General features: G+C 32.2%; 1 protein-coding gene across 1 annotated transcript; it reads left to right on the forward strand.

Annotated features, from left to right (window-relative positions):
- Window positions 1-3,644: 3,644 nt before the first annotated feature.
- Window positions 3,645-7,353, forward strand: LOC115720719 (aluminum-activated malate transporter 2). Its single transcript, XM_030649887.2, has 6 exons — window positions 3,645-4,023; window positions 4,133-4,273; window positions 4,364-4,636; window positions 5,503-5,636; window positions 5,736-5,879; window positions 6,651-7,353. Exons 1-6 carry the CDS (start codon window positions 3,696-3,698, stop codon window positions 7,176-7,178), a joined length of 1,548 nt encoding a protein of 515 aa, XP_030505747.2. The 5' UTR covers window positions 3,645-3,695; the 3' UTR covers window positions 7,179-7,353.
- Window positions 7,354-25,668: the final 18,315 nt, after the last annotated feature.

Below are 25,668 nucleotides of genomic sequence, written 5' to 3' on the forward strand. Positions count from 1 at the left end.
TATGATTGCATCTGATAGATATAAGATTAGAATTCCAGTAGCAGTTTCTAGGTATTCTTCTTGTTGTATTTTAGAAGTTCCTTTTGGCCATTCAATAGGTTCATCTAGCACCCTTAGTAATTTCTGTTGAGCTAGGAGAGACCTTATTTTCCTTCTCCAAATTCTGTAATCCCCTGTACCATCAAATTTATCAATATCAACCTTTATGTTACTCATATTAATAAAATTGAAAAAGAAACAGATAGAGTTTTAGAATTTCTCAGTTTGTGTTTCTGAATTCTGAGTTTAATTCAGAATCTTGATATTCTTGCTGTTTGAGTGTTGTTCTTTTTGTCAATCTTTCTTTCAAGATTTTCTTGCCAATTCCTTCCTGATATTTTCCCTTGAATCTTTGTTGATCTTCTTTAGCCAAACCAGGCTCTGATACCACTGTAGGATTTTTACCAAATTGCCCTACACCAACAAGATACTTTAATATCAGTATCAAGGTCAAAATCGACCTTTCCTAGCCTATTATTAAGTATAGACTAAAACGGCACCGTGTAAAGCACACGACACCAAATTCTGTGTCGTTCAAAGCTTTGGTTTAAAGACTCAGTAGAAGAGTCTAGAAAACCTAGACACCAAACACAAATCACACACAGCCTCTCTCATTCGAAACCCTAGCAAAGAAAGTTCTCTTTGAGAACTTGCTCGATTCCAAGCCAGAAACCCAGAATCAAACCCACACACACATAGATTTAGATTTAGTAAAATGAAAAACAAGAGTGAGGAAGAGAAAACACCAGATTTGTTTCAGAGTTCACCCAAAAATTAGGGCTACGTCTCTGTCAAGCTCGTCTCAGAGATTAGCTTGATATCCACTATCGACAATGATGCAATACAATGTTTTTGGAGCTTCCTGTCCCAAAATTGATCAGGTAAGACTCGATTTTGGTGCTCTTACAAGTTTGTTGTTTTCTCTCTTTCTTTTCTTTGTAATCTGAATCTAACTTTGTGTTCTTCTTGTGCATGTACTTCTCCTTGCTCAATAATCCTCACCACGAGAGTTTTACTCTCAGATCTGGACCAGTTCTCTCTGGATCTTGGATTTGGGAGCTCGAGGCTAGGGTATAACCTCCATCTCTTCTCTCTTACTCTCTGTTCTGTGTTCTGAAGTAGATCTAGGTTTATTTGCTTTGATTCATGTATTTATACTGTTGTAGAGTCGGTTGATCAAGGCTTATGAGTTAGTTACAATTTCAGTTGTAACTAAATACTAAGTCTTGATCCACTAGAGGCGAAGCCACCCTAGGATCGAGTCAACTTGTTTTTGTTTCTGTTTGTATTTTGCTGATGTGGATATCTGTAAATATACAGGACTGGTTATAAGTGGAATTTATTATTGTTATCGTTATTGTTGGTTGTTTGATTATTTCTTTTTATTCTAGATTGAATAATAGGGTTGTTATTACCCAATTTTTATTAGAAGATCTTTGGTAAATAGTCATTAATAGATGTAATTTGTCACATGTTTATTTGGATGGTAGTTCTAGCATTCTTTATGCTTTTTTTTATGCTCCAATGCTGGTAGCTTATTGGTATTTTAGTTGAACGTATTATTGAGGTTTCATTCCTATTTTTATAAAAGGCACGGTGTGCGTATCTTATTAATTTTAATCTTTAAGTGATATGTTATAACTATATTATATAATTTGTCTATTAATAAAAAAATTTATTTTTCTCTCTAAAAAAGAAATAAATTAATAAAGTTAAGATTAAAATTAATATCAATATTAATTTTCTCAAAATTGAAATCAAAAAGTTTAAGAGTAAATATATATTATTTAAATATTTTTAATTATTATAATTCTAATTTCTTTTAAAACAAAAATATATATTTCGTAAATTGAAAGAAAAAAAACAAGATAAAGTTATTAGTTTCTTGTACTATAAGAAAAATATTAATTTCTTAAAATTAAAATAATTAAAGGAGAATCACTTCATGTACTATTTTTTTTTCCATTTTTATAGTTTGGGTTGCTTTGATGGTTGCTTTGGTAGTTTCTATGTGTGGTTTGCTATTTAATATTAAACAATATTATCTTATATATATATATATATATCAAATATAAAAATATTGAACCATGTATATAAGAATATTGACTACTCCACTCATTACCAATTAGTTTTGAGATGCAACCCCAACATGGCATCAGAGCCATATTCCTAGCGAACTTTCGATCCACACCTATCATATAGTTAGTGAGTCGTAAGCGAGCAAAATGGTACTCCCAACCGCGAACAATAATAAGCGAGCAAATAGAACTTCCAGCCGCGAACAAAAATAAGCAAGCAAATTAATTGCACTATTTATGATAAGGTGATTCAAGGTTGGTAAGCAAAAAAATAATTGTCATCTTGAGAGTGAATATTGGACAATATTGTCTCATATGGATCAAATGTAAAAATATTGAGTCATATATAAGAACATGTGTTACTCCACTCATTACTAATTGGTTTTGAAATAGAACCCCATGAATTTTCGTAAAAATACAAAAAAAAAAAATGCTTTAAAATGTGAAATAAAATTATAATTATTTTACAAAATTATAGTTACAGACAAGTATAATATACACACCCTTTGTTTTTTTTTAACAGTGTATATACTCATTTACTATGCATTTTACAAAATACTGTTATTTTAAATAATGATATCATAGAGAAATACCTTATATAATTTATGAATATACATGAATAATATATATATATATATGCTTTTTTTTTTATTATCATTTCTTGATTATATTGAGGTGACATTAAAATGGCATCAAGTAACCTGATGCTCTCCATGGCCTTATTTCCTCTTCCAACAGAAACAAATGATCTCATAACGATTATAAGAATTTCAATATTGTCGACATTAAGTATGATTTATCATAATTGAATTGACTAAGTGTATGTATATATTCACGTGAAAAAACCACTAGTTTTTTTTAAAAAAAAATGGAACGTGAAACCACTTGTGATTAATTTCTGGATATGTACTCCTTTTCTACGAAAAATGTGATTGAAATGGAATTTGGAATAGAATAGATAAGGATCGATGCTATATATAAATATATATTTTTATATATATAAATACTTATAATTAAAAGCCTGGAAACAATTCATATATAGCTATGTATATAGGGTTACTATACTACAATATATTGCAATATATAAGTTATTGCCCAACACACTACAAAGTGGATTTTGGAGACTTTTTTACTGATCATAACCAGTAAAAATATATAGAACTGGATAAAATTTATGAAAACAAATTGAGTGATCACTTTAGCCTTTAAATTGAATGAAATAGAAACCATGGGCTCCCAATATTTCTCCAGTCATACGTACATATATACCACTTATTTCCCTTTCCATGCAGTTATGTCAACCCCAACTTTATTTTCCAAATGAAATTTTCTTTGTACTTTGATCGTACAAAAGCCAAAAAACAAAAACCCACCAAAACGTGTCTCTAGACACACACATACACTTGATTTTTTTATTCATATATAAAATAAAATAAAATAAGCCCACTTGGCATATAGTTCTTTTTCCCTCCATATCTCTTATAAATAAGAGCCTATATCAGCAACAGATATAGCTAAATATATATATATAAATTAATATCTCATTAATTTTCTCTCTCTATCAGTTCATTGCATTATATGTATATGGATATGGAGAGTTCTACTACAGCTGCTAAACACAATAATAATAATAATAATAATAATGAGAAAAATGGGATATTTGGGTCTTTCTTGTCATGGTTGAAGCTGTTGTTACAAAAATTCATAAGCAAAGTTTGTAAGATTGGAAAGGACACAAAAGAGCTGGGAAAAGATGACCCAAGAAGAGTAATTCATTCGGTTAAGGTTGGAATTGCTCTAAGCTTAGTCTCAATATTCTACTACTATCAACCACTTTACGACAATTTTGGGGTCTCAGCTATGTGGGCTGTAATGACTGTCGTTGTCGTTTTTGAATATACTGTTGGTACGTATATATACATGTCCCATTTTATTATATCACGTATAACACATTTTATTATTATTATTATTACAAAATTTCTGTATCTAATTTGTACGATATATATTTGTCTCAGGAGCTACTCTGGGAAAAGGTTTGAATAGGGGTTTGGCTACCTTACTAGCTGGGGCTTTAGGTGTTGGAGCTCATCATTTGGCAAGTTTATCAGGCCAAATAGGAGAGCCAATACTTCTGGGCTTTTTTGTCTTTTTACAAGGTATATATATATATACATAATTTGATAATATAAGTTTTATTGATTGTTACACTTAATTATGTCGTATTTATTAAATGTTTTTTTTGGCAGCTACACTATCAACATTTGTAAGATTTTTTCCAAAAATAAAGGCGAGATATGATTATGGGTTGTTAATATTTATATTAACGTTTTCATTGATATCGGTTTCTGGTTTTCGAGACGATGAGATATTGGAAATGGCTCACAAGAGACTTTCCACCATTTTCATTGGAAGTTCTGTTTGTGTGATTATTTGCATTTTGATTTGTCCTGTTTGGGCTGGTGAAGATCTTCATAATATGATCGCTCTCAACTTGGAAAAGCTTGGAAATTTCTTGGAAGGTATATTAATATATATTTATATTATTTAATAATAATAACACTCAAATTAATTAATATATATAAATAAAAGGACCTGATGATTTATAAAAAAATATGTCTAAATTAATTGTGTATATTCATGGCTCATATCATATGTTGCCGACTTAAAGACATGAGGTTATTAGAATAATAAATATATATATATATAGAGCATTGCAATCTGACTAGTATCTCTAGACATGTTGTATTGTAATTGATTATCGATACTTTTTAAAAATTATTATATTAGACAATATTAAGATACTTATAATTAGATCAATAGCGATAGAAAGTGCTAAGCACAACGGGTACCTTTTTATTTCTCATATATATATATAGAGACATGATTTTGTCTCGTGATTGTACTTTCACGGAATGTGTTCCGTGATTTACGGCAGCCGTTAGATGAGGGAGTTATTTGATCTGAGGGTTGAGATTGATCTAGGGGTAATTATGGTTAAAAAATAGTAACGTACGCTGACACTCATCTAATGTACCATGAGACTCATGTAATGTACCACAGAATACATTCCGGGGGACAAAATTGTGTCCCTATATATATATTTGTAAATGTAATAGCTGAGTTGGGCAAAAAGGATAGCTAGAAAGCAAAAGGTAAGGAATATTATATAGTTTCTGAACGGCGAGAAAACCTTCATTTTATTTCCACATCGCTAGCTAGCTATAGGAATATATATAATACAATTATGAGAGTTAATAGCGTAACATTTGAAGTTAATAAAATCCAAATGGTAAACACTATCTTTTGATGGTTAATTGGTTATATAAATATGTTTAATTAATAATTAGGAGTGTGAACTAATGATGATTGTTTTAAAATTTGACAGGATTTGGGGATGAATATTTTAACAGTACTAGTACAGCAGCAGTGAAAGAAGATCAGTCGAAAAAAGAGGAGAAGAAGACATTTCTGCAAGGATATAAAAGTGTACTCAACTCAAAAAGTAGTGAAGAATCTTTGGTGGGTATAACATATATATTAATATTTCATCATCATATATAATATTTTTAATTAGCTTAATACTAATTAATTAATTTTAATGATGATGTGTTTAATTAGGCAAATTTTGCAAGATGGGAGCCAGGTCATGGTCGATTCAAGTTTCGTCATCCATGGAAACAATACCTTAAAGTTGCAACATTGACTCGCCAATGTGCCTATCGAATTGAAGCCCTCCATGGCCATCTCAATACTGATCCCAAAGTAATTATAATTACTAATATAATTATATCTCATTATGCATCCAAATTTCACATTAATTAATTATAAACTAATAATTAATAATGAAGTTTTACTTCATTTGAAATAAGTTTAAATACATTTTATTTTATTTTTAAAATTGTTGTCAAATTTTGAAAGTAGCAAAATAAAACAGGAGAGATATATATTATTGGAAAATTTGATGCACTAATTTTTCTCTATTTGTTTTGGCATAAAAAAAAATTAGTTTATTTTTTTTTCATAATCGTGGAGTTGTAGTTATTTTAAGATATTCTAAAACTTTGAAAGTTTTGAAAAAATTTAATACACTAAAAATAAGATTGATTTTTATAAGTGTATAAAATAGACGGTTTAAATATTATTTTATAAATTATAAATTATTTAAAATTTTTTAAAATTTAACAAAATATTTTAAATATATATAAAGTACAAGTTTAGAAAAATAATTAAATTAAAAAATTCTCTTTTAAATGCTGAAATAAATATGGGTACATCCTAGAAGCACCTATTATTTTATTTTCTGAAAAATAATTAGAATACAAAATGTAAATATGTACGATTTTAGACAATTAAATAAAATTTAATACCATCTTTTACTTTTATATTTGAACACATATATAATGGTGTGAACGCATTACGAATACAATCAATTCTAGAGATCAGTATTTAACATAATAAACACATTTTTATTTTTAACTTTATCCCATGTTATAAATAAGGTTTAATTAACTAGTGATAATAATACTTTTTCAGACATCACCAGAAATCAGAGAACAGATCCAAGAAGCATGCACAAAAATAAGCTTGGAAAGTGGTAAAGCACTGAAGGAGCTAGCCAAGTCGGTGAGGGAAATGACTAAAATACCCTCATCATCAGGTGATGATGATGATGATAATGATATTGGGCACATAGCGAGTTCAAAAGCTGCAGCCAAGTGTCTGAGATCTTTGTTCAAGTCTGGGGTGTTGGAGAATATTGACCTTTTAGAGGCTATCCCTTGTGTCACAGTTGCTTCACTACTACTTGATGTTGTTAATTGCACTGACAAAATTGCTGACTCAGTCCATGAACTTGCCTCACTTGCACAATTCACTACCACTACTACTAATGATCATCCTATGAATAATGTTTGTGTTTCACCACAAAAAACAAACAACTCAAACATAGATCACTCATCATCAACATCATCATCTCAATCTCAACATGTGGTCATTACAATCAATAATAATACACAATCTGCTCCTGCTCCAATTCCAACTTTAGCACAAATGGGTGTGTAAATATACATAAATCTATATATTTGTAATGTTACTCACATTATTATATATAACAATTACATCTCTTTAATTATTATAAAGATTGGTTGTAAATTAGAATTAGTAGTTTCTGGTTTTATAATTAATTATGGTCAATATGCTACTTCTCTAAAAGGATGGAATAATATAAACCCTCTGTGTTTTTAATTATAAGTAACTTTGACTGAGTTGTTGAGTTTGGTTTTCTTTGAAAATTTTAGTATTTAGGAATTGAGAAAATAGCGCTATAGGTATTTAAAATTTTAAATTTGTAAGTGGTATAATCTTAATGTTTATTTTTAGCAGTATAAGTACTAATGTTTGTAAAACTGTAATTTTTTTTTTCTGATTTTGTTAGTACAGCTGTTATTATTTTAAATAGGATATATATAAGACTCAGATTCTAGATTATTGGGTCTAAACAGAAACATATAGTATGATTTATTTAATAAATTCAAAATAGAGTATGTACTGATAAAGCTAAAGAAAACACCGTTTTACAAATATTGAGTACTTATGTCGCTAAAAATAAATATTAAACGCTCGTTTGGTACGCCATATAAGGGTCGTATTGTATTAAATAATAAATAACACTATGTTTGGATAAAGTAATATATTATATTAATTATGACGACTAAAATTTTTAATACAATGTACGTTGTATTATTTAATACATTTTGTATTAGATTGTATTATAATATTTACAAAGGATTCAGGGTCAACACCAATCTCCGACATGGACCCAAACCCGAACCCAAACTCAAGACTTAAACCCAAACCCAAACCCAAACATGGGGACATGAACCCGGACCCAGACTCGGATCCCAGACTCGGACCCAGACTCGGACCCCAGACCAGACTCCAAACTCGGACTCGAACTTGGACTCGGACCCCCGCGACCCAAACTCGACACTCGGACCTAGGACCCAGACCAGACCCGAACTTAATTAGACCTGTGACCTAAAACGCAAACCCAGACCCGGACCCAAACCGAGACCTGAACCCTGACCCGGACCTAATCTTAGGACCCGCACCCTGGACCCGAACCCGGACCTAGACCCGGACCTGGACCTAGACCCAAACTCGAAACTCGAACTCAGGAACCAGAGTCGGGACTCGGACCCGGACCCGAACCCAAACCCGGACCCGAACCAGACCCTGGACCCAGACTCGAACCTAGACTCGGACCCGCACCCAGACCCGAACCCAAACTCCGAATTAACCCGAGATCTGCAACCTGGACCCGAGACCCGCGACCAGACCCAGGACCCAGACTCGGACCTAGAACCCAAACTCGAAACCCGAACCCGAGACCCAAACCCGAAGCGAGACCCAACCCTAACCCGTAGTTGGTGTTGGGGTTGAGTGTATTGAAAATATATTATAACTATACACAATCTATTAATACAAGTCAATACCAAACATAGTATTGTATTAAATAATACTAATACAATACAATACAATCCAACACAATACAATATAGCGTACTAAACGAGCCCTAAGTATATGCTGCTTACAAACTTAAAATTTTGGGTACTTATATCACTATTTACCCTTTGAGAAATGAAAGAGAATATGGCACATTAGCTTAATGTTAACAGTCCATAATTTTTTGAACCAGTCAGTTGAGAAATTATAACAATTTTGTGTGTGAAATGATACTAAATTTTATTAGCCGAAACATCAAAATAACAATTATATTTTACTAATAAAAAAATAAACACTGAGAAAAAATATATAATTTAACCAAAATCAAAATATATAACGAATTCATCTCAAATCTTTATTTGTTCCTCAGCACTTGATCATTTACTCGTTTCATCATCCCAAGTTGCTCTTCTTTTCTTTTCTTTTTTGGGGGGGTTAATAAGAAGAAATTTTATTGCTCAAAAACCTTACAACCAGTTATAAGAGGACAATCAATTACAAGACATCAAAGCTTCGAATCAATTTCTATCTACTATACTAGCTTTTTCTATTTAATTAAAATAAGAAATCTTAAAACAAATATATATCTTTATTTTTTGAACTAGAGTATGTACAATAAAAAAAATACTACTCCCAAAAATAAATTTTTAGTATTCCAAATGGCGTAAATCATAGCATTCAAGGCAGCCACAAGAAAGTCTCTCTTAAATTTAGAAATCTTCCTCTAGTTTATGCTAAAAAGAAGAAAAAGAAAAAAAGAAGGCTCTATAGCAACTTGGGTGGAGCTATGATGCGCCACAAAAAAGTAGTTGGTACAGTTAAAAACTTCATTAGAGAGATGATGGAACGAGCTGTTTTCACAGATATGAAACCGAATATCTCTTCTCTTTGTGAAAAGCTTTGGCCTATAGAGAAACAAAAAACGTGTAATCATGTGGGGGGAGAATGAAACTCATCAGCACTGTAAAGTCCTTTTTCGGCAAGTTAGATGCCAAAATATTTTTTATTTTATGGTGAGATTTGTTTGCATTCATAACCGATTTTCTCACCTTGTTTATTCAGTTTTTATTACTCTTTTCTATGTTAGGAAAGATGCATTTTTCAGCTGAACTTTTCTTGTATGGAAACTTCTTGTAAGAGAAGCAATTCTCTCATGGAAAGTTAGTTTTTTAAAGGAAACTTTGATTATGGCCTTTTTCCTTATTAAATTCGATTGTGTCTTGATACAATCAGACTATGCAGGCTGTTTATGGCAAGAATCAAGACTCAATACAAGATCGGACTCGTTTATGGCAAGTTTCCTTTTCTGGTCTGATTTGCTGTGTCAGAATCTGTTTCTGATGCTGCAGATTGTGTTTATCTTAGTAAAGTTTTGTACAGCTGTAGATTCGACCTTGTGGCTGTCTCTAGGGCTTCTATGTTCTATAAATAAAACCTAGAGAGTAGCCATTCGAATCAGCCCTTCTAGTATTCATTTTTTTGCATGTTTCTTACTTGTGAGAAGAGAGTTTTTGTTTTGTGAGAACCTAGTTGTTCATCTAGGTTCTAGTGTCTTACATATCAGTTCTTACTCTATCTTAGAGTTTGTTAGAATGACTTGACTGAATAAGAGAGTGATCTTCGGGAGAAGACTTATTCAAGCTTTACTTCGGGAGGAAGTAAGCACACACACTTCAAAGACGAAGGGAGTTCGTTGTTTGGAGGTGTTTCAGAAGTCAGATTCATAAAGTGCATTACAAATTATTGCGGCAATAATTTAGAGGGAGTCTAAACTTGTTTAAGTCAATTGTCTATGTAATTATTGATACTTTATTAATTGATTTCATTCTCTGGGCGTGACCTCGTGGACTAGGAGTGTTCGAAAGAACACTGATACCATGTACAAATCTCTTGTGTTAAGTGATTTAATTTTCTGCAATTATTTTTATATTCTTTCTGTTCTGTTTTGTCGCTGCAAAACTGGTCTTTGCGATAACAAAATTACATTCTGCTTCTGCAGACGTATACAATTTTATATTTTCATATATATTATTGACATTTGCAAAAACTCAGTTTTTCAATTGGTATCAGAGTGGGACACTAAACTCTTAGTGTGGTCCTTTTAACGTTTTTGTGTAAAATGTCATTTTTTGCAGAAGGAAGTTCGATTTCTAGACCACCTTTGCTTAATGATTCAAATTCTCCTTATTGGAAAGTTAGAATGAGGGCCTTCATCAAATCTCAAGATGAGAAAGCTTGGAGGATGGTTCTATCAGGTTGGTCTTCTTCAGTTGAGACAGATTCTGCAGGTAATTCTAAAATAAAATTTGAACTGGAATGGTCTATTGAAGATGATAAACTTTCTGCCTATAATAGCAAAGCATTGCATGCTATATTTAATGGTGTAGGCAAAGGTTATATTAAACTTATATCATCATGTGAATCTGCTAAGGAAGCTTGCCAGATCCTTCAAACTCAGTTTGAAGGAACTTCTGATGTTAAGCGCTCTAGATTTATTATGCTTCAAACTAAATTTGATGAGCTTAGAATGTCTTATAATGAAACCCTAACTGAATTTTATGAAAGACTATCTAATATAGCTAATGAATATTTTGCTGTTGGTGAAAAGCTTGATGATTCTGTTCTTGTGAAAAAAATTGTTAGAGTTCTTCTAGAGAGGTTCGATACTAAACTTTTGGCAAATGGAGGAGGCTAAAGACTTTAGCACAATGAAAGTGGAAGAATTAATTGGGTCCTTGCGTACTTTTTAATTGAATCAACAAATTAAACAAAAGGACAAACCCAAATGCATTGCTGATAAAGGTAAAAGTATCGCTTTAAAAGTTGCTGACAATGAAATTTCTAATAGTGAATTTGATGATGAAATTGCTTTATTAACCAAGAATTTTCAAAAATATATGAAAAAGATGGGTAATAAAAAAGAATAACTCGAAATTTTCAAAGGAAAATGCTTCTTTTAAATCATCTGTGTCTAACAAAAAGGGAATTCGGTGCAGGGAATGTGAAGGTTTTGGGCATATTCAATCCGAGTGTGCAAACACTTTCAAAAAAGAATAAGAAGAGTTTCAATGTCATGTTGAGTGATGATGAAACTGAAAGTGATGAAGAAAATTCTGAGAATATTGCCTTAACTTCTGTTATAACTAATGTGTTGTGTGATTCACAGGAAAAAGTCAGATTGGTATGTTTGAATAATACCACTAAATAAGTACAATCTGATTCTGATGATTCTGAAATCTATGAAGAGTCTCTTGCTGAATTATACAAATTCATGTATGAAAAGTGAATTCAGGTTACTTCTGAAAATAGAGAATTGATTCAAATGAATAAAAAATCGTCTCATCAAATTGAAATGTTTGAGTTAAAAATAAAAGAATATGAGACAGATTTTTGTGTTATAGATGAAAAAATTACTCTTTTAAAGAAGGAACTTGAAAATTTTAAGAAAAATGTTCAAATGCTTAATCTTGGATCTTCTATTTTTGAAAAAGCTCAAAATGCAGGTCAAAGTGGTTTTGCTGGCATTGGATCAAATGGTATGGAGAGTTTTGGAATCACGAAATTTCTAAAATCTAGTGTTCCAACGAATCTTCATGATGTTGCAAATTTGAAGGCTGTGGCAACCGTTTCAAAACCTGTCGTGGCAGAAGCTGTTTCTGCTGACTCAAAATTTGAGATATTGGTATGTTTGAATAATACCACTAAACAAGTAGAATCTGATTCTGATGATTCTGAAATCTGTGAAGAGTCTCTTGCTGAATCATACAAAGTCATGTATGAAAAGTGGATTCAGGTTACTTCTGAAAATAGAGAGTTGATTCAAATGAATAAAAAAGAGTAATTGGCGGCAAAACCCCCCCAACTATCAATTTACTTGCAAAAAACCATCCAACCTCATATTTTGGTGGGAAAACCTTCCAAAGTGCACTTCCGTTTACATTTTTAAGGTACCGTCAGTCTGACCTCGTTAAGCCCTAATTTTGCCCACGTGGCAATGACAGATCATTCATTTATTGGCCAACGTGGCAATGACATGTCATTTACTAAATTTAAAATAAATAGTAAATACTTAAAATAAATATTATAAATGAAATTTAATAAATCTTTTATCTGAAAAAAAAATAATTACATAAACTAAACTTAAAATTAAAACAAACATCCAACAAAGCTTAAAAATAAAACAGTACCTGTGAAAATCAAAATCAAAAATCAAAAAGAAAAAGGAAGAAGAAGGAGACGAAGACGAAGACGAATCAGAAATCAAAAGAAGAGGGATACGAAGAAGAAGTTTGGGGAGAACAGAAGAACAAGAAGGAGACGTTCGCACCAGAAGAAGACTGAAACTAAGAAGAAGACCAAGACGACTGTGGAGACGAAGAGGAGAGGAAGAGAGAGTGAGGGCTTCAAACTGGGTGGAAGGGGGTTGCAATGGCTTTTCGAATGAGGAACAAGGATGATGCAGCTCCTGATTACAGTAAGTGTTCATCTAAACTCCTCCTACTTTTGATTTCTAGGTTTTTCTTAGAGAATAATGACCCCTTTTATATGATATTTTTGGTTGGTGGTGGGTTAGTTGATCAAGAATAAAAGTAGGTGTGGTCTATTAGTTGCTATTTAATAAAGTTAAAAAATTTAGGGAATCTTAGCAAGTTGTCGTGCTCGTGGGGTACACTTGCACATGGGTTCTGTAGGGAATCTTAGCATAATTGTCTTTTGCTGAAAGTGGGGTAAAATGCTAGGGTGGTTTTGCCACTTTTTGGAGGGAAGATTGTGAGCTAATTGCTCAGATATTTGAACTGGTTTGAACCATTCTTTGAACTGATTTTTAATTCTGCTAGGGCCATTGGCAGAGGGATTAAAGGGGCACAGTGAATCATGTGTACTCCTTGTAACCAATAAACTCCCATTGGACTGGACTGGCCCCCACTGATTGTAACTTTTTTTAATGAATATTTTTATTACCAATTATGGGGACTCTTTCCTATTAGATGTTTATGACAACACCAATTATCTAAACAAAAAAAATACAATAATGAATATTTTTATTACCTACTCTTTCCATAGAATGTAATCAGCTATGTATAATATATATATATATATATATGAATATATAAATATATATATATGTGTAGGTATGCAAATAATAAATGTAATCAGCTACTGCAATATATATCCTAGTTTTTATGTTGGAGGAATTGTTAGTGTGATGATGTGAGACTACCCAATCATTGAACAAAGCTAGTACTTAAGACACAATATATTGCTTAAATGTTTGAATGAGATACATTGGCTAAATTATTGTTTTTTAATTTGATTGCAGGCTGCAATGATGATCTATTTACTGTGAAACTATTTCACGGGGGTCGGTGGTTTACTCCCTATGGAAACTTAAGGTACGAGGGAGGGGGGTTTACATACTTCGACAACTGTGAATTTGAAGGTTTCAATAGGCAAAAGTTAGAAGAAATGGCTATAGGTTTAAATTACAAATTTCCTTTTGGTTTTCTTTTTAAGCCATATAAGAAGCATTTGAACATGGGCATAAGGGTTGTAGAGGCTAGTGTTATCTTAGATGACTTAAGAGATAGGAGATACAGGGAGGCTCAAGTTTATATGGTTATGCCAGAACCTATTGTGGATCTAGAGTGGAAAGAAGACTCGGAAGCTCTGAGACACATACCAGATTCTCAAAAATTGCATAAGTGCACAATTGAAGAGCTTCCCTCGGATACAAATTTGGAAGTGGATGTTGTTGATAATCCATCGGGAAAGATAAGCACTGATGACTACTTCTTCAACATGTTTGTGAAATGGGGTGATGCATTAGCACATGGTTCAACTGATGAAGTAAATTCTGCAACATGTAGTCCTATTAATTCTGCAACATGTAGTCCTATTAATATATCATCTGATTCTGAAACCGAATCAAAATCAGAGGAAGAGTTAGATGTTAGTTACGAAGATGATTACATGGTGTTTGCTGAGGAAGAATTAGAGTGTGAAGATGATCAGGTGGAACACTTATGCTAATAAATTTTTGATAATAGTCTGATTTCTTAATTGATTATTAACTGAATTGTTATTTTTTTGTAGGTATCATGTGGTGAACCAAGCGAACAATCAAAAACACGTGAAGTACCCTCACCATCTCATGTGGTAAATATTCCCTCACTTTAGTTGCTTTTGCTTAAAATCACAGCCTCTCTGCCATGCTGTCTTCGGGGCCATTTATAGTTAATTTGTTTTTGATATGATGTTGCTCATGAGTGATATTGTTTAGAGTTTCTAGCTACATCTTTGTCTCTAATTTGAAACCATGGTACTTATTTGAGTGATATATATAGCTTGAATGACCACTGACATGAGCGTCAGTTCATATATATGTGTATAGTAGATTTTTTTATTCTTTTTGCAAATTATATATATATATATATCTCTACCTATTGTGAGAGTTAGATTTCTTAAATATGTTAATATAGGTTATGATGAAAACATAGTCTTTTTCTTTTTCTTACATAGTGGAAGAGATTCAATGGCTCTAAATTGGGGTAAACTGTTGAGCTTATGATCAGTTACAGCTAAATAGTATACTGGTCTTATCTTACAATTTAATATGCAATTATTTGCTCAATACTGATCACTTTTGTATTTGTTGTTCAAAGCAGCATGGTCAAAGTTTCTAATAAATTTTTAATATGCATTTTGCTCTTGTTGGATGTGAATGTTCATTGTGTTTGTTTTGCAACCATTTCAGGTATTAGCTCCTGAATTTATTTTTGACACTCACCCAGAGACACAACCAGAGGTTGAAACAGAACCACCACATACAGAACTTGGTGCAGAACCACCACAACCAGAGGTGCCAGAGTTTGCACAACCTGAAGTTGATGCAGAACCAGAGGTTCAGGGTGATACACAAGCTGATTTTGAATTTGTTGAAGAGGAATATGTTGCTGAAGTGGAAGTTGAAAGGCAAGATTATGGGCCAACCGACCCTAATACCTGGTGGAGTAGTGTGCCTGAATTGAGAGTTGATGATAGGGATGAGGAGGAAATTATGGTTGAAGATGCAGAAGATTTGAGAAGTGTTCACAGCGAAGATGACGAAGCAAGTGGTTACAAGTTGGAATATAATCCAACTCAGAAAATAGAAGATTTCCAGTTTGCTTTGGGAATGGAATTTGCAAATATAACACAACTCAGAACTGCTCTCAAAGAACATTTCATTTACATGTGTAAAGAGTATGTTCTGATAAACAATGACAGTAGGAAGTTTAGGGCCAAATGCAAAGCAAATGGGTGTCCATGGCTTGTTCATGCTCATGTCCAAGAAGATAAGAGGACATTTAAGGTGACATCTTACAAGGAAACTCACGATTGTGGAATAGCATTGGATAATAGACACATTAATGCCAGATGGTTGTCAAAGTATTTCCTAGACCAATTTCGGATGCATCCAAACATGGACTTCAAATCCTTCAAGGAGATGACAAAAGACAGCAAGTTCTCAAAGGTAACCGAGTCTCAATTTTATAGGGCTAAGAATTATGCAAGGGCTCAGTTAGAGGGATCGGTAGCTCAACAATATGCTATGTTGGAGGATTATTGCAATCAGGTTTTAGCTACAAATCCTGGTAGCACAGCTAAGATTCAGACTGACTTAGTTGATGGAAAAAGAATATTCAAGAGAGTATACATATGCTTGAAAGCCTGCAAGGATGGATATTTAAGAGGGTGCAGACCACTAATAGGTTTAGACGGGTGTTTCCTTAAAGGTTATTGCAAAGGAGTGATGTTGGCAGCAGTTGGGATAGATGGGGCTAACTGCATATTTCCAATAGCATATGCAGTTACAGAAAAAGAGACAACTAGCAGCTGGACATGGTTCTTAGAGTTGTTGAAGGATGATTTGACACCGACTAACCCTAACACATTCACTATGATGAGTGATAGGCAAAAGGGTCTCCAAAATGCTGTGGAATCTATATTCAACACCCCGGACAGTCGCTTTTGTGTGAGACACATGTATGGAAACTTTAAAAAGGACTATCCGGGACTCGAGTTGAAACAGATGCTTTGGGCAGCAGCTAGAGCCACAACACCAGCAGATTTTGACTCCAGAATGGAAGAGTTAAAGAATCAAAATGAGAGTGCTTACAACTGGTTAGCTGCTAAACCACCAACAGAATGGACAAAAGCACATTTTAAAGAGGGAGTTAAATGTGACATGTTACTGAACAACATATGTGAAAGTTTTAACCACGCTATCATGGATGCAAGGGACAAGCCAATAATTACTCTTCTAGAGAGTATAAGATTCTGGTTGATGTGTCGATTTTGCAAGAGAAGAGAATATGTGTTGAGGTGGACAGAAACTGTCCACAACAATATTGTGAAGATTGTCAGACAACGGCAGAACGTTTCACGACACTGTTCAGTTACACGTGCCAATGCAACAATGTTTGAAGTTAGGATGAACATTGGAGGTGCATTTACGGTTGATTTGGATAAACGAACTTGCACTTGTAGAGTATTCCAGCTCTCAGGAATACCTTGTGGACATGCTTTGGCTGCTATTTGGTTTTGCAACCATCATCAATGGGGTTATATTCATGATTACTACCAGAAGCCAGCATTTCAAGCTGCTTATGAAGGCACAATCTTTCCTATGTCTAGCCCCGACCAATGGCCCAACAAAGGTCATAATCCGATCTTGCCTCCTGGAGACCACAACCTTCCGGGCAGACCTAGAAAGAAGAGAAAGAGAGCGGGTGATGAGCCACCACCACCAACTGCAACTAAAACCAGGAGATTTGGACTGGTTATGCATTGCTCCAACTGCAGAGAAGCTGGACACACAAAAGCCAAATGCAAAAAACCAAAGACTACAACCCCACAGACACAGGTATTTAATTTACATATTGTTATTTGAAGGATACATATTGTTATTTATTTTTCCTTATTGTTTAGGTGGAGAAGAACAAAGGAGGCCGCCCACCTTCCAAAAACCCAAGTGAGGAAACTTTGAAGAGGAGGAAGAGGAAAGAGAAACAGTTGGCAAGGGAGACAAGGGATAATGCACCAGCAGCTCCAAATGCAGGGTCTTCCAATCCTACAACTTGATATAGCACACCACTAAATTAGTGTTTGAATTGTAATTGTTTTTTTTTTTTGTTATGTAAGTAAGTACTGGATGTATGAATTGTAAGCAGTATATCCTACTTTTTTTTGGATGCTGCTTAATTTAGTGAGTTCTATGTTTTAGGATGCACACATGAACTATATGTGAAATTAGGAGTTGCTGCCATTGAATGTTCTTTTTTGGGTTAAGTTAAGTGAACATCAGGAGCTTATTTTGTAATGAACTATAAGCCATTGACAAATAAAAAATTAGAGCGAACTTTTGCATTCATTTTATTACATTTGAATTTGTTTTTTTGATTGATTGGAATCAAGATCGTAATGGAATCAAAATTTTGTCAATTTTATTCTAATTACAAAATAAACCATAATGGAATCAAAATTTTGTCAATTTTATTCTAATTACAAAATAAACCATAATGGAATCAAAATTTTGTCAATTCAATTCTAACTACAAAATAAACCAAACATCGTAATAATAATCCTATTACTATTTCTGTTACAAAATAAACCATCATATAATCAAAGTTTTCTCAATTCAATTATAATTACAAAATAAACCATAACTGAATCAAAGTTTTATAAGTTCAATTCTAATTACAAAATAAACCAAACATGGTAATAGTATTCCCATCACTATTACTTTTACATTCCATTACTATTCCTATTACCATTACAATTACATTTCAGTAAACTAAACACCACCTTACATAATTTTATGATTTTAACCACAGGAAAGCAAAAATAACTACAATACAAATTAATACAAATCTAAAAGTTTGACTGCTTTTATTTTCAGGAACAAGAATACTTGGGCTGCTGTCATCAAAGCTTTCATTGTAGCCCTCATCCATGTTTGTTAAATCAGGATCTTCGTCAAATTTCAACATAGATGAGTGTTCATTAATTTTCGACATAGATGAAAGTTCAGCAATTTTCGACGTCATAGATGAAAGTTCATCTTCCAACTTCCCTATTTTTCTCGTGCAAGCACAGTATGACTACCGCAAAGACGCTCACACATCGGAGGGTCATACCACTCCCAAAATTTACACCCACCAACTTGCTGTAAAAAAAAAACATTTAATTAAAATCTCATATTTTTAGATTGGGTGTCATTTTCTCTATATATAAGCACCAACAAAAATCTACATCATTTCAAAATAGATAGAGACATATATATATATATATCCTCTAAACTTGTATAAATATATACAAAAATATCACCACAAAATAAACAAACTTATATTTTTGTAATGATATTTTTATATATATCATCTTCACAAAATGACACAAACTGACAATAGTAACTTTTTTTCTTCCAAAACATATAAATTTGATAAGTATGAAGCTTCACGAGAGTTCTTCAAGCTATATTAAATCGATACATAAAACTCAAACACATATAAAAATATGCAATAACTACATTTTTTCTACACACCCCAAATATTACCCCTGTTTTCCTTCACTCTATTTTGTATAATCAATTCATTCATCTCCCTTTACATTATTTTCTTCTATTTCATTCACTTTTTCTTCTTGGCAAACAAACACAGTTTTTTCATCCTATTGTTTTTTTTTTTTTTTTGAATATCTATTGTTACTTATTTCTATTTGGGCTTTAAAGGTTTTGGGTTTCTATGAATGCATTCCTAAGATTAATTGATTAAAGCTTCAAATTTTGGTACGTATCTATCTTTCTTTTATTTTGGGTCTTTTGTATTCACTACTTTCATCCTAAGAATAATATCTATTGTTCTATATTGTTCTATATGTATTCCCAATCCTCTGATTTATCGAAAAAGAAAAAAAAACTTGGAAAAATAATAAATTCATATTTACATACAACATATGCAAACTTACATTGTACAGAGGACATCTCATGAATCTTCTACCTGGATTTGCATCAGTCCAAGAGGTGAAAATCATAGATCTCTTCGGAGGACGACAACGACATTTTACAGTCATTTTCTTTCTTGTTCTTCGTTCTTCCCTTCTTCTGCTGAACTTCGTCTCCTTCCCCTCTATCTCTTCTTCTTCGTCTTCTCTTTCTCTTCTTCTTCGTCCCCTCTTTCTCTTCTTTTTCTCTGCTCTTTCTCTTCTTCTTCGTCTCCTTCTTTCTTTTCTGTGTAGATTTTAATTTCCAGTCTCTATTGTAAATTTTAGGGTTTTGTTTATATTTTAAAGTTTTTATATTTATTTTAATTACTTACTTTAATATTTTTTTTTTAAATATGCCACATAGGATAATTTTTAACTGACCTGTCATTGCCACGTGGGCAAAATTAGGGCTTAACGAGGTCAGACTGACGGTACCTTAAAAATGTAAACGGAAGTGCACTTTGGAGGGTTTTCCCACCAAAATATGAGGTTGGATGGTTTTTTGCAAGTAAATTGATAGTTGGGGAGGTTTTGCCGCCAATTACTCAATAAAAAATTATCTCATCAAATTGAAATGTTTGAGTTAAAAATAAAATAATATGAGACTAATTTTTGTGTTAAAGATGAAAAAATCACTCTTTTAAAGAAGGAACTTGAAAATTTTAAGAAAAATGTTCAAATGCTTAATCATGGATCTTCTATTTTTGAAAAAGCTCAGAATGCATGTCAAAGAGGTTTTGCTGGCATCGGATCAAATGGTATGGAGAGTTTTGGAATCACGAAATTTCTAAAATCTAGTGTTCCAACGAATCTTCATGATGTTGCAAATTTGAAGTCTGCGGCAACAGCTTCAAAACCTGTCGTGGCGGAATCTGTTTCTGCTGACTCAAAATCCTCAGGATTTACAAAAAGAGTAAGATCTGAGGTAAAAAGATTTGTTCCTACTTGTCATTTTTGTGGTAGAAAAGGACATATCAGACCTAAATGTTTCACGTTGCAAAATATGTTTAAAATAAATGATTTTGGTAATTTGGAAAAATCTCAAAAGAAACATAAATGTTTGAAACTAAAATGGACTAAGAAAAGGTGTCTAGCTGGTTAATCTGATAAAAGTGATGCATGTCAAATGTGGTATTTTGATAGTGGTTGCCTAGACATATGACAGATGACAAGGACTTTTTGATTAACATTCGGCCTATGCAGTGTGGGGAAGTCACTTTTGGCAATGGCTTAGCTGGAAAAGTCGTTGGTATGGGAACTCTTAATTTTGAAGGGTTACCCAGATTGAAAAATGTGATGTTAGTTGAAGGACTAAGGGCTAACTTACTTAGCATCAGTCAAATTTGTGACCAAGGGTATTCTGTCTCATTTGACAGTGATCATTGTTATGTACTTAGTGATGATAATCAATGTATTTTGCAAGGATTTTGATCCAATGATAATTGTTATACCCTAACTCCTGTGTTTACTTATCATTCAGCCATCAACAACACCACGGATTTGTGGCATGCCAAACTTGGACATATTAATTATAAAAATCTGAAGAAAAAAAAAAAAATTATCAAATACAGGTATTGTTCGAGGTCTTCCCAAGCTTGGTAAAGAAAGTGTTGGTAAGAGTGAACCATGTCAACTTGGTAAACAATTAAAAATCACTCACAAAAGTGTGTCTGATATCAATATCTCAAAAGTATTGGAATTGCTTTACATGGATCTTATGGGTCCAATTCAAGTTGAAAGTCTAAATGGTAACCAGTATATTTTTGTGTGTATTGATGATTTCTCTTGTTTTGCTTGGGTAGATTTTTTAAGAGAAAAGTCTGACACTTTTGATGCTTTTAAAATTCTTTGTTTGAGATTAAGAGTTGAAAAAGGATGTAATATTGGGAAAATTGTTCGAATTCGGAGTGATCATGGTAAGGAGTTTGAGAACTCAGTTTATGATGACTTTTGTAAGTCTTCTAGTATTCATTTTTTTGCATTTTTTTTGTGAGAAGAGAGTTTTTGTTTTGTGAGAACCTAGTTGTTCATCTAGGTTCTAGTATTTTACATATCAGTTCTTACTCCGTCTTAGAGTTTGTTAGAAGACTTGACTAAACAAGAGAGTGGTTTTCGGGAGAAGACTTGTTCAAGTCTTACTTCGGGAGAAAGTAAGCACGCACACTTCAAAGACGAAAGGAGTTCACTGTTTGGAGGTGTTTCAAAAGTCAGATTTATAAAGTGCATTACAAAGGATTACGGCAATAATTTAGAGGGAGAGTCTAAACTTGTTTAAGTCAATTGTCTTTGTAATTGTTGATACTTTATTGATTGATTTCATTCTCTGTGCGTGGTCCCGTGGACTAGGAGTGTTCGAAAGAACACTGATACCACGTACAAATTTCTTATGTCAAGTGATTTAATTTTCTGTAATTATTTTTATATTCTGTCTGTTCTATTTTGTCGCTGCAAAACTGGTCTTTGCAGTAACAGAATTACATTCTGCTTTTGCAGACGTATACAGTTTTATATTTTCATATATATTATTGATATTTGCAAAAACTCAAATTTTGAAGCACCATTTCTTTCATTGCACATAGAGTAAGTATAGAGAAAATCCTTATAGGGATTGGAATGGCAACGAGTCAAAGGACTTTGGAGAATTGTTTGGGGCACAGCATGCATCATCACTTGTTTTTTTTCAGTTGACCTTCGGAATTAAGGACAGTAATGATATATGCTTTGATAACAAATTGTGAGGTTCAGTTACAGATTTATTACTTTTGATTACGAAAATGTAAATTTTTTTAAGGAAAAATGTATTTTCCAACAAGTGCAATGCTATTTAAGACTTTAGATGACAAGATTTTGAGTCAATAAATGATTAAATCATGTGAGGATTAAAAGACTGTGACTTTTAATTTTTTTTTTCTTTTGAATAAATAAGACTGATTAATATTTAAACATTAATATTTGCACTAACCTTAATTTGCATTTAATGTATTATTTGGAATCAAGATATTTGAATGATGATATTGCCACATGTCACTTCATTTCAAAATGCAAGGAGTTGTTAACCACAACTTGTTTACTTAGAATTTAAGAAGTCTCCACATGTCCTCATGTCATTTGGAAGGAAGAATGAAAGCCTACAAACCGCAGATCGAAAGGCTTTGGGGTAAATATTATATGTGTTTCTAGAGAGAAGAGACATGTAATTCCCTAGAGAGAATAGACATGTAATTCCAAGATGGTTTAGCTCAAGCTAAAACCTATTGCCAATTGTTTTTTAGATAGAACATTATTCATCTTATCCCAAGTTCTAATATGGTATCAGAGCCACTTGTGATCTGTTGTGAGCCCAAATTGTCACCGGTTTAAAAAGCCGTTTGTGATCCATTGTGAGCCAAAGTGCTGTCGGTCCAAACAGATACTTCCGTTGTCTCCCCTTTAACCTCCATTTGGGACCTTTCGGCCAATGTGTGTCAGTTTCCAGCATTGGGTCTTTAACCTGTTTTCAAAATCCACAAATTTTCAGATATTTGGCCTTGTGGGATTCTTTCAAATGTTAAGTTCGATCTTGTGGTCTCTTAAAGGTCGTTCGTTATACCCACACTTTCTAGGTCCAAACGTGAGGAGGGTGTATTAAGAGTTAGTCTTACATTGCTAATGTGTGGAAATAAATTGTGATATATAAGATGAATGGGCTTTCCCTCCCATTGCCAATTAATTGCCAATTAGTTTTGAGATGGAACCTCATTCATCTTATCATACTAACAGGCCCAATCAAGATAATGGACTAGATCCATTAGCAAAGTCAAACCATCCAGATGACGGGTAACGAGACAAATATTCAGCACAGTAGGTCTCTGGATAGCGTCAAGCAGTGCTTCTGGAAGGATAATTATTGAGCCTGTAAATGCTGAGCATAGTATCTCACTCATTCATTATAAAATCTCACAATATCAAGACTTTATTTTCATGATCATGTTCGAGAATCAAATATTCTAAATGAGAAAATGAAGTAATTATCAATCAAGCATTTATGTGTCTTTATTATCCACAAATGTACGACACGTTTTGACAATAATCAACATGATGTGGCATCCACGTTAACAGAAGATTAATGCTTCGTGGGCTGGGCTTTACTAAGTAAATCCAAAGCCAGTATGTTATTTGTATTTACCCAAGTGAGTAAGGTTTACATACAGGAACCCTAGGTCTATAAATATAAGAAAATTCATTCATGCAAAAGATTAGAATCTCGATACTTAAGAGTTAAGGCAAATTCATAATCTTGGCAAAATACTTGTATAAATCAAAGAGGCTTTTCCAGGCATATAATAATGGGTAAATACCATTTTGGATCCTGTATTTTGTAAAAGTTACCAATTGGACCCTCAGTTTTGTTAAGCGACAAAATAGATCTTATATTTTCTAAAATGGTAAAAATAGGACCCTAGCTCAATTTTCAATAATTTTATTTTTTTAATATACTGAACTTTAAGACAATTTCTAACACGAACATATATAAAAAATATAATCAGTTTTGTCATAACATCTTTAATTAGATCAGATTATTATTAAGTTTTATTTTGATAAAAAATCAATTCAGGATCCTATTTGTACAATTTTAGAAAATATAGGGTCTATTTTGTCATTTTAACAAAACAAAGTCTAATTGGTAACTTTTGCAAAATAAATGGTCCAAAATAAATTTATCCTATTATATTACTGACTCGTAGACTAGAGATCGTTAATCCTCAAACCACGTAAAAAATCCTGTCTCATTCTTCATTTTTTTTTTCTATTTCTTTAAGTTTATTACATTTTAAATCGGTTTCCGAAAATGTCGACAGTAACCATTGATTATTGTTACGGTTGATTTGTAAAATACTTTTTTAAAGCACTGACCAGGAATGAATTGGAATTTAGCATTTAAATACATGTACATCAAATAATAAAATGATTTCTGTTGGTTTATTTATGTATTTATTATTTTTACCAAACTTATTGTGTTCTTTTTTTATTTTTTCAAAGTAACCTTTATTCATAGAACAAACATTACAGAGGTTCTGCCATATCTGCTGATAGCCCAATTGAGCAAGATGAAAGTCAATACAAGTGGAAAGCCCAATAGCTATAGATTGATAACTCAGCCCAAACCGTAAGTGAGAAGTTGATAGAAGAAGAAAGGGATAATAACATAAAACACCAATTTTTTTAAAATTTTTATATCTTTACGTTTAGATATAATTTTTTATATATTTTTACAATATTCTATAAAAATAATATACAAATAACAAAAAATCAGCAATAAAATAACAAGTGTACAATATAAACTACACCAAAAAACCGTATTTTATATAAATAAAATTTAAAAAACTATAAAAAAAAAAATATATATATATATTAAAAATTCCGTATAGACTGTATTTTCGTAATTTTTTTTATTATTTTTGTATTTTTTTGAAATTATTCCGATTAGGGATAAGTTGAAAAATACCTCTTTCTTATATCTATTAATCAAAAATACCCTTATATTATATTTTATTAAAATATAGCCCAATATACACTCACTCTCTACTTAAGTCTAGTATATAATTTACATTAACCTAAGAGATCTAATGAGGACATTATCTATAAAAGTGGGTATATCTTAAAGAATATAAAAATAGTGGTAAAAATTAAAACAAACAAATTAAAGTGGATATACAATATAATTTTCTCAATGAAATTATAGAGTTGGAGAGAACTAAATAAACTTAATAGAGTACATATTTTCTTTTAATAAAGAATAATGTGAAATAAATATTTAATAAAATCAAAAATAAATAAAATAGATAATTTCAGTAAAAAAAATAGAAATTAAATTTTATTATTTTTTTTATTTTAGTTATTACAATATAATGCACATATATATATACTAGTAAAAAGTTACGTGCGAGGCACGTATACTAAATTTTATGCTAGTTTTTTTCTACGTTATTAAAAAGTGATACAATTAAAAATTAAAAAAAATATTATTAGTTATTAGGTTCAACAT

This window comes from Cannabis sativa, chromosome 2 (genome assembly GCF_029168945.1).
Source record: "Cannabis sativa cultivar Pink pepper isolate KNU-18-1 chromosome 2, ASM2916894v1, whole genome shotgun sequence".
Taxonomy (NCBI): Eukaryota; Viridiplantae; Streptophyta; class Magnoliopsida; order Rosales; family Cannabaceae; genus Cannabis; species Cannabis sativa.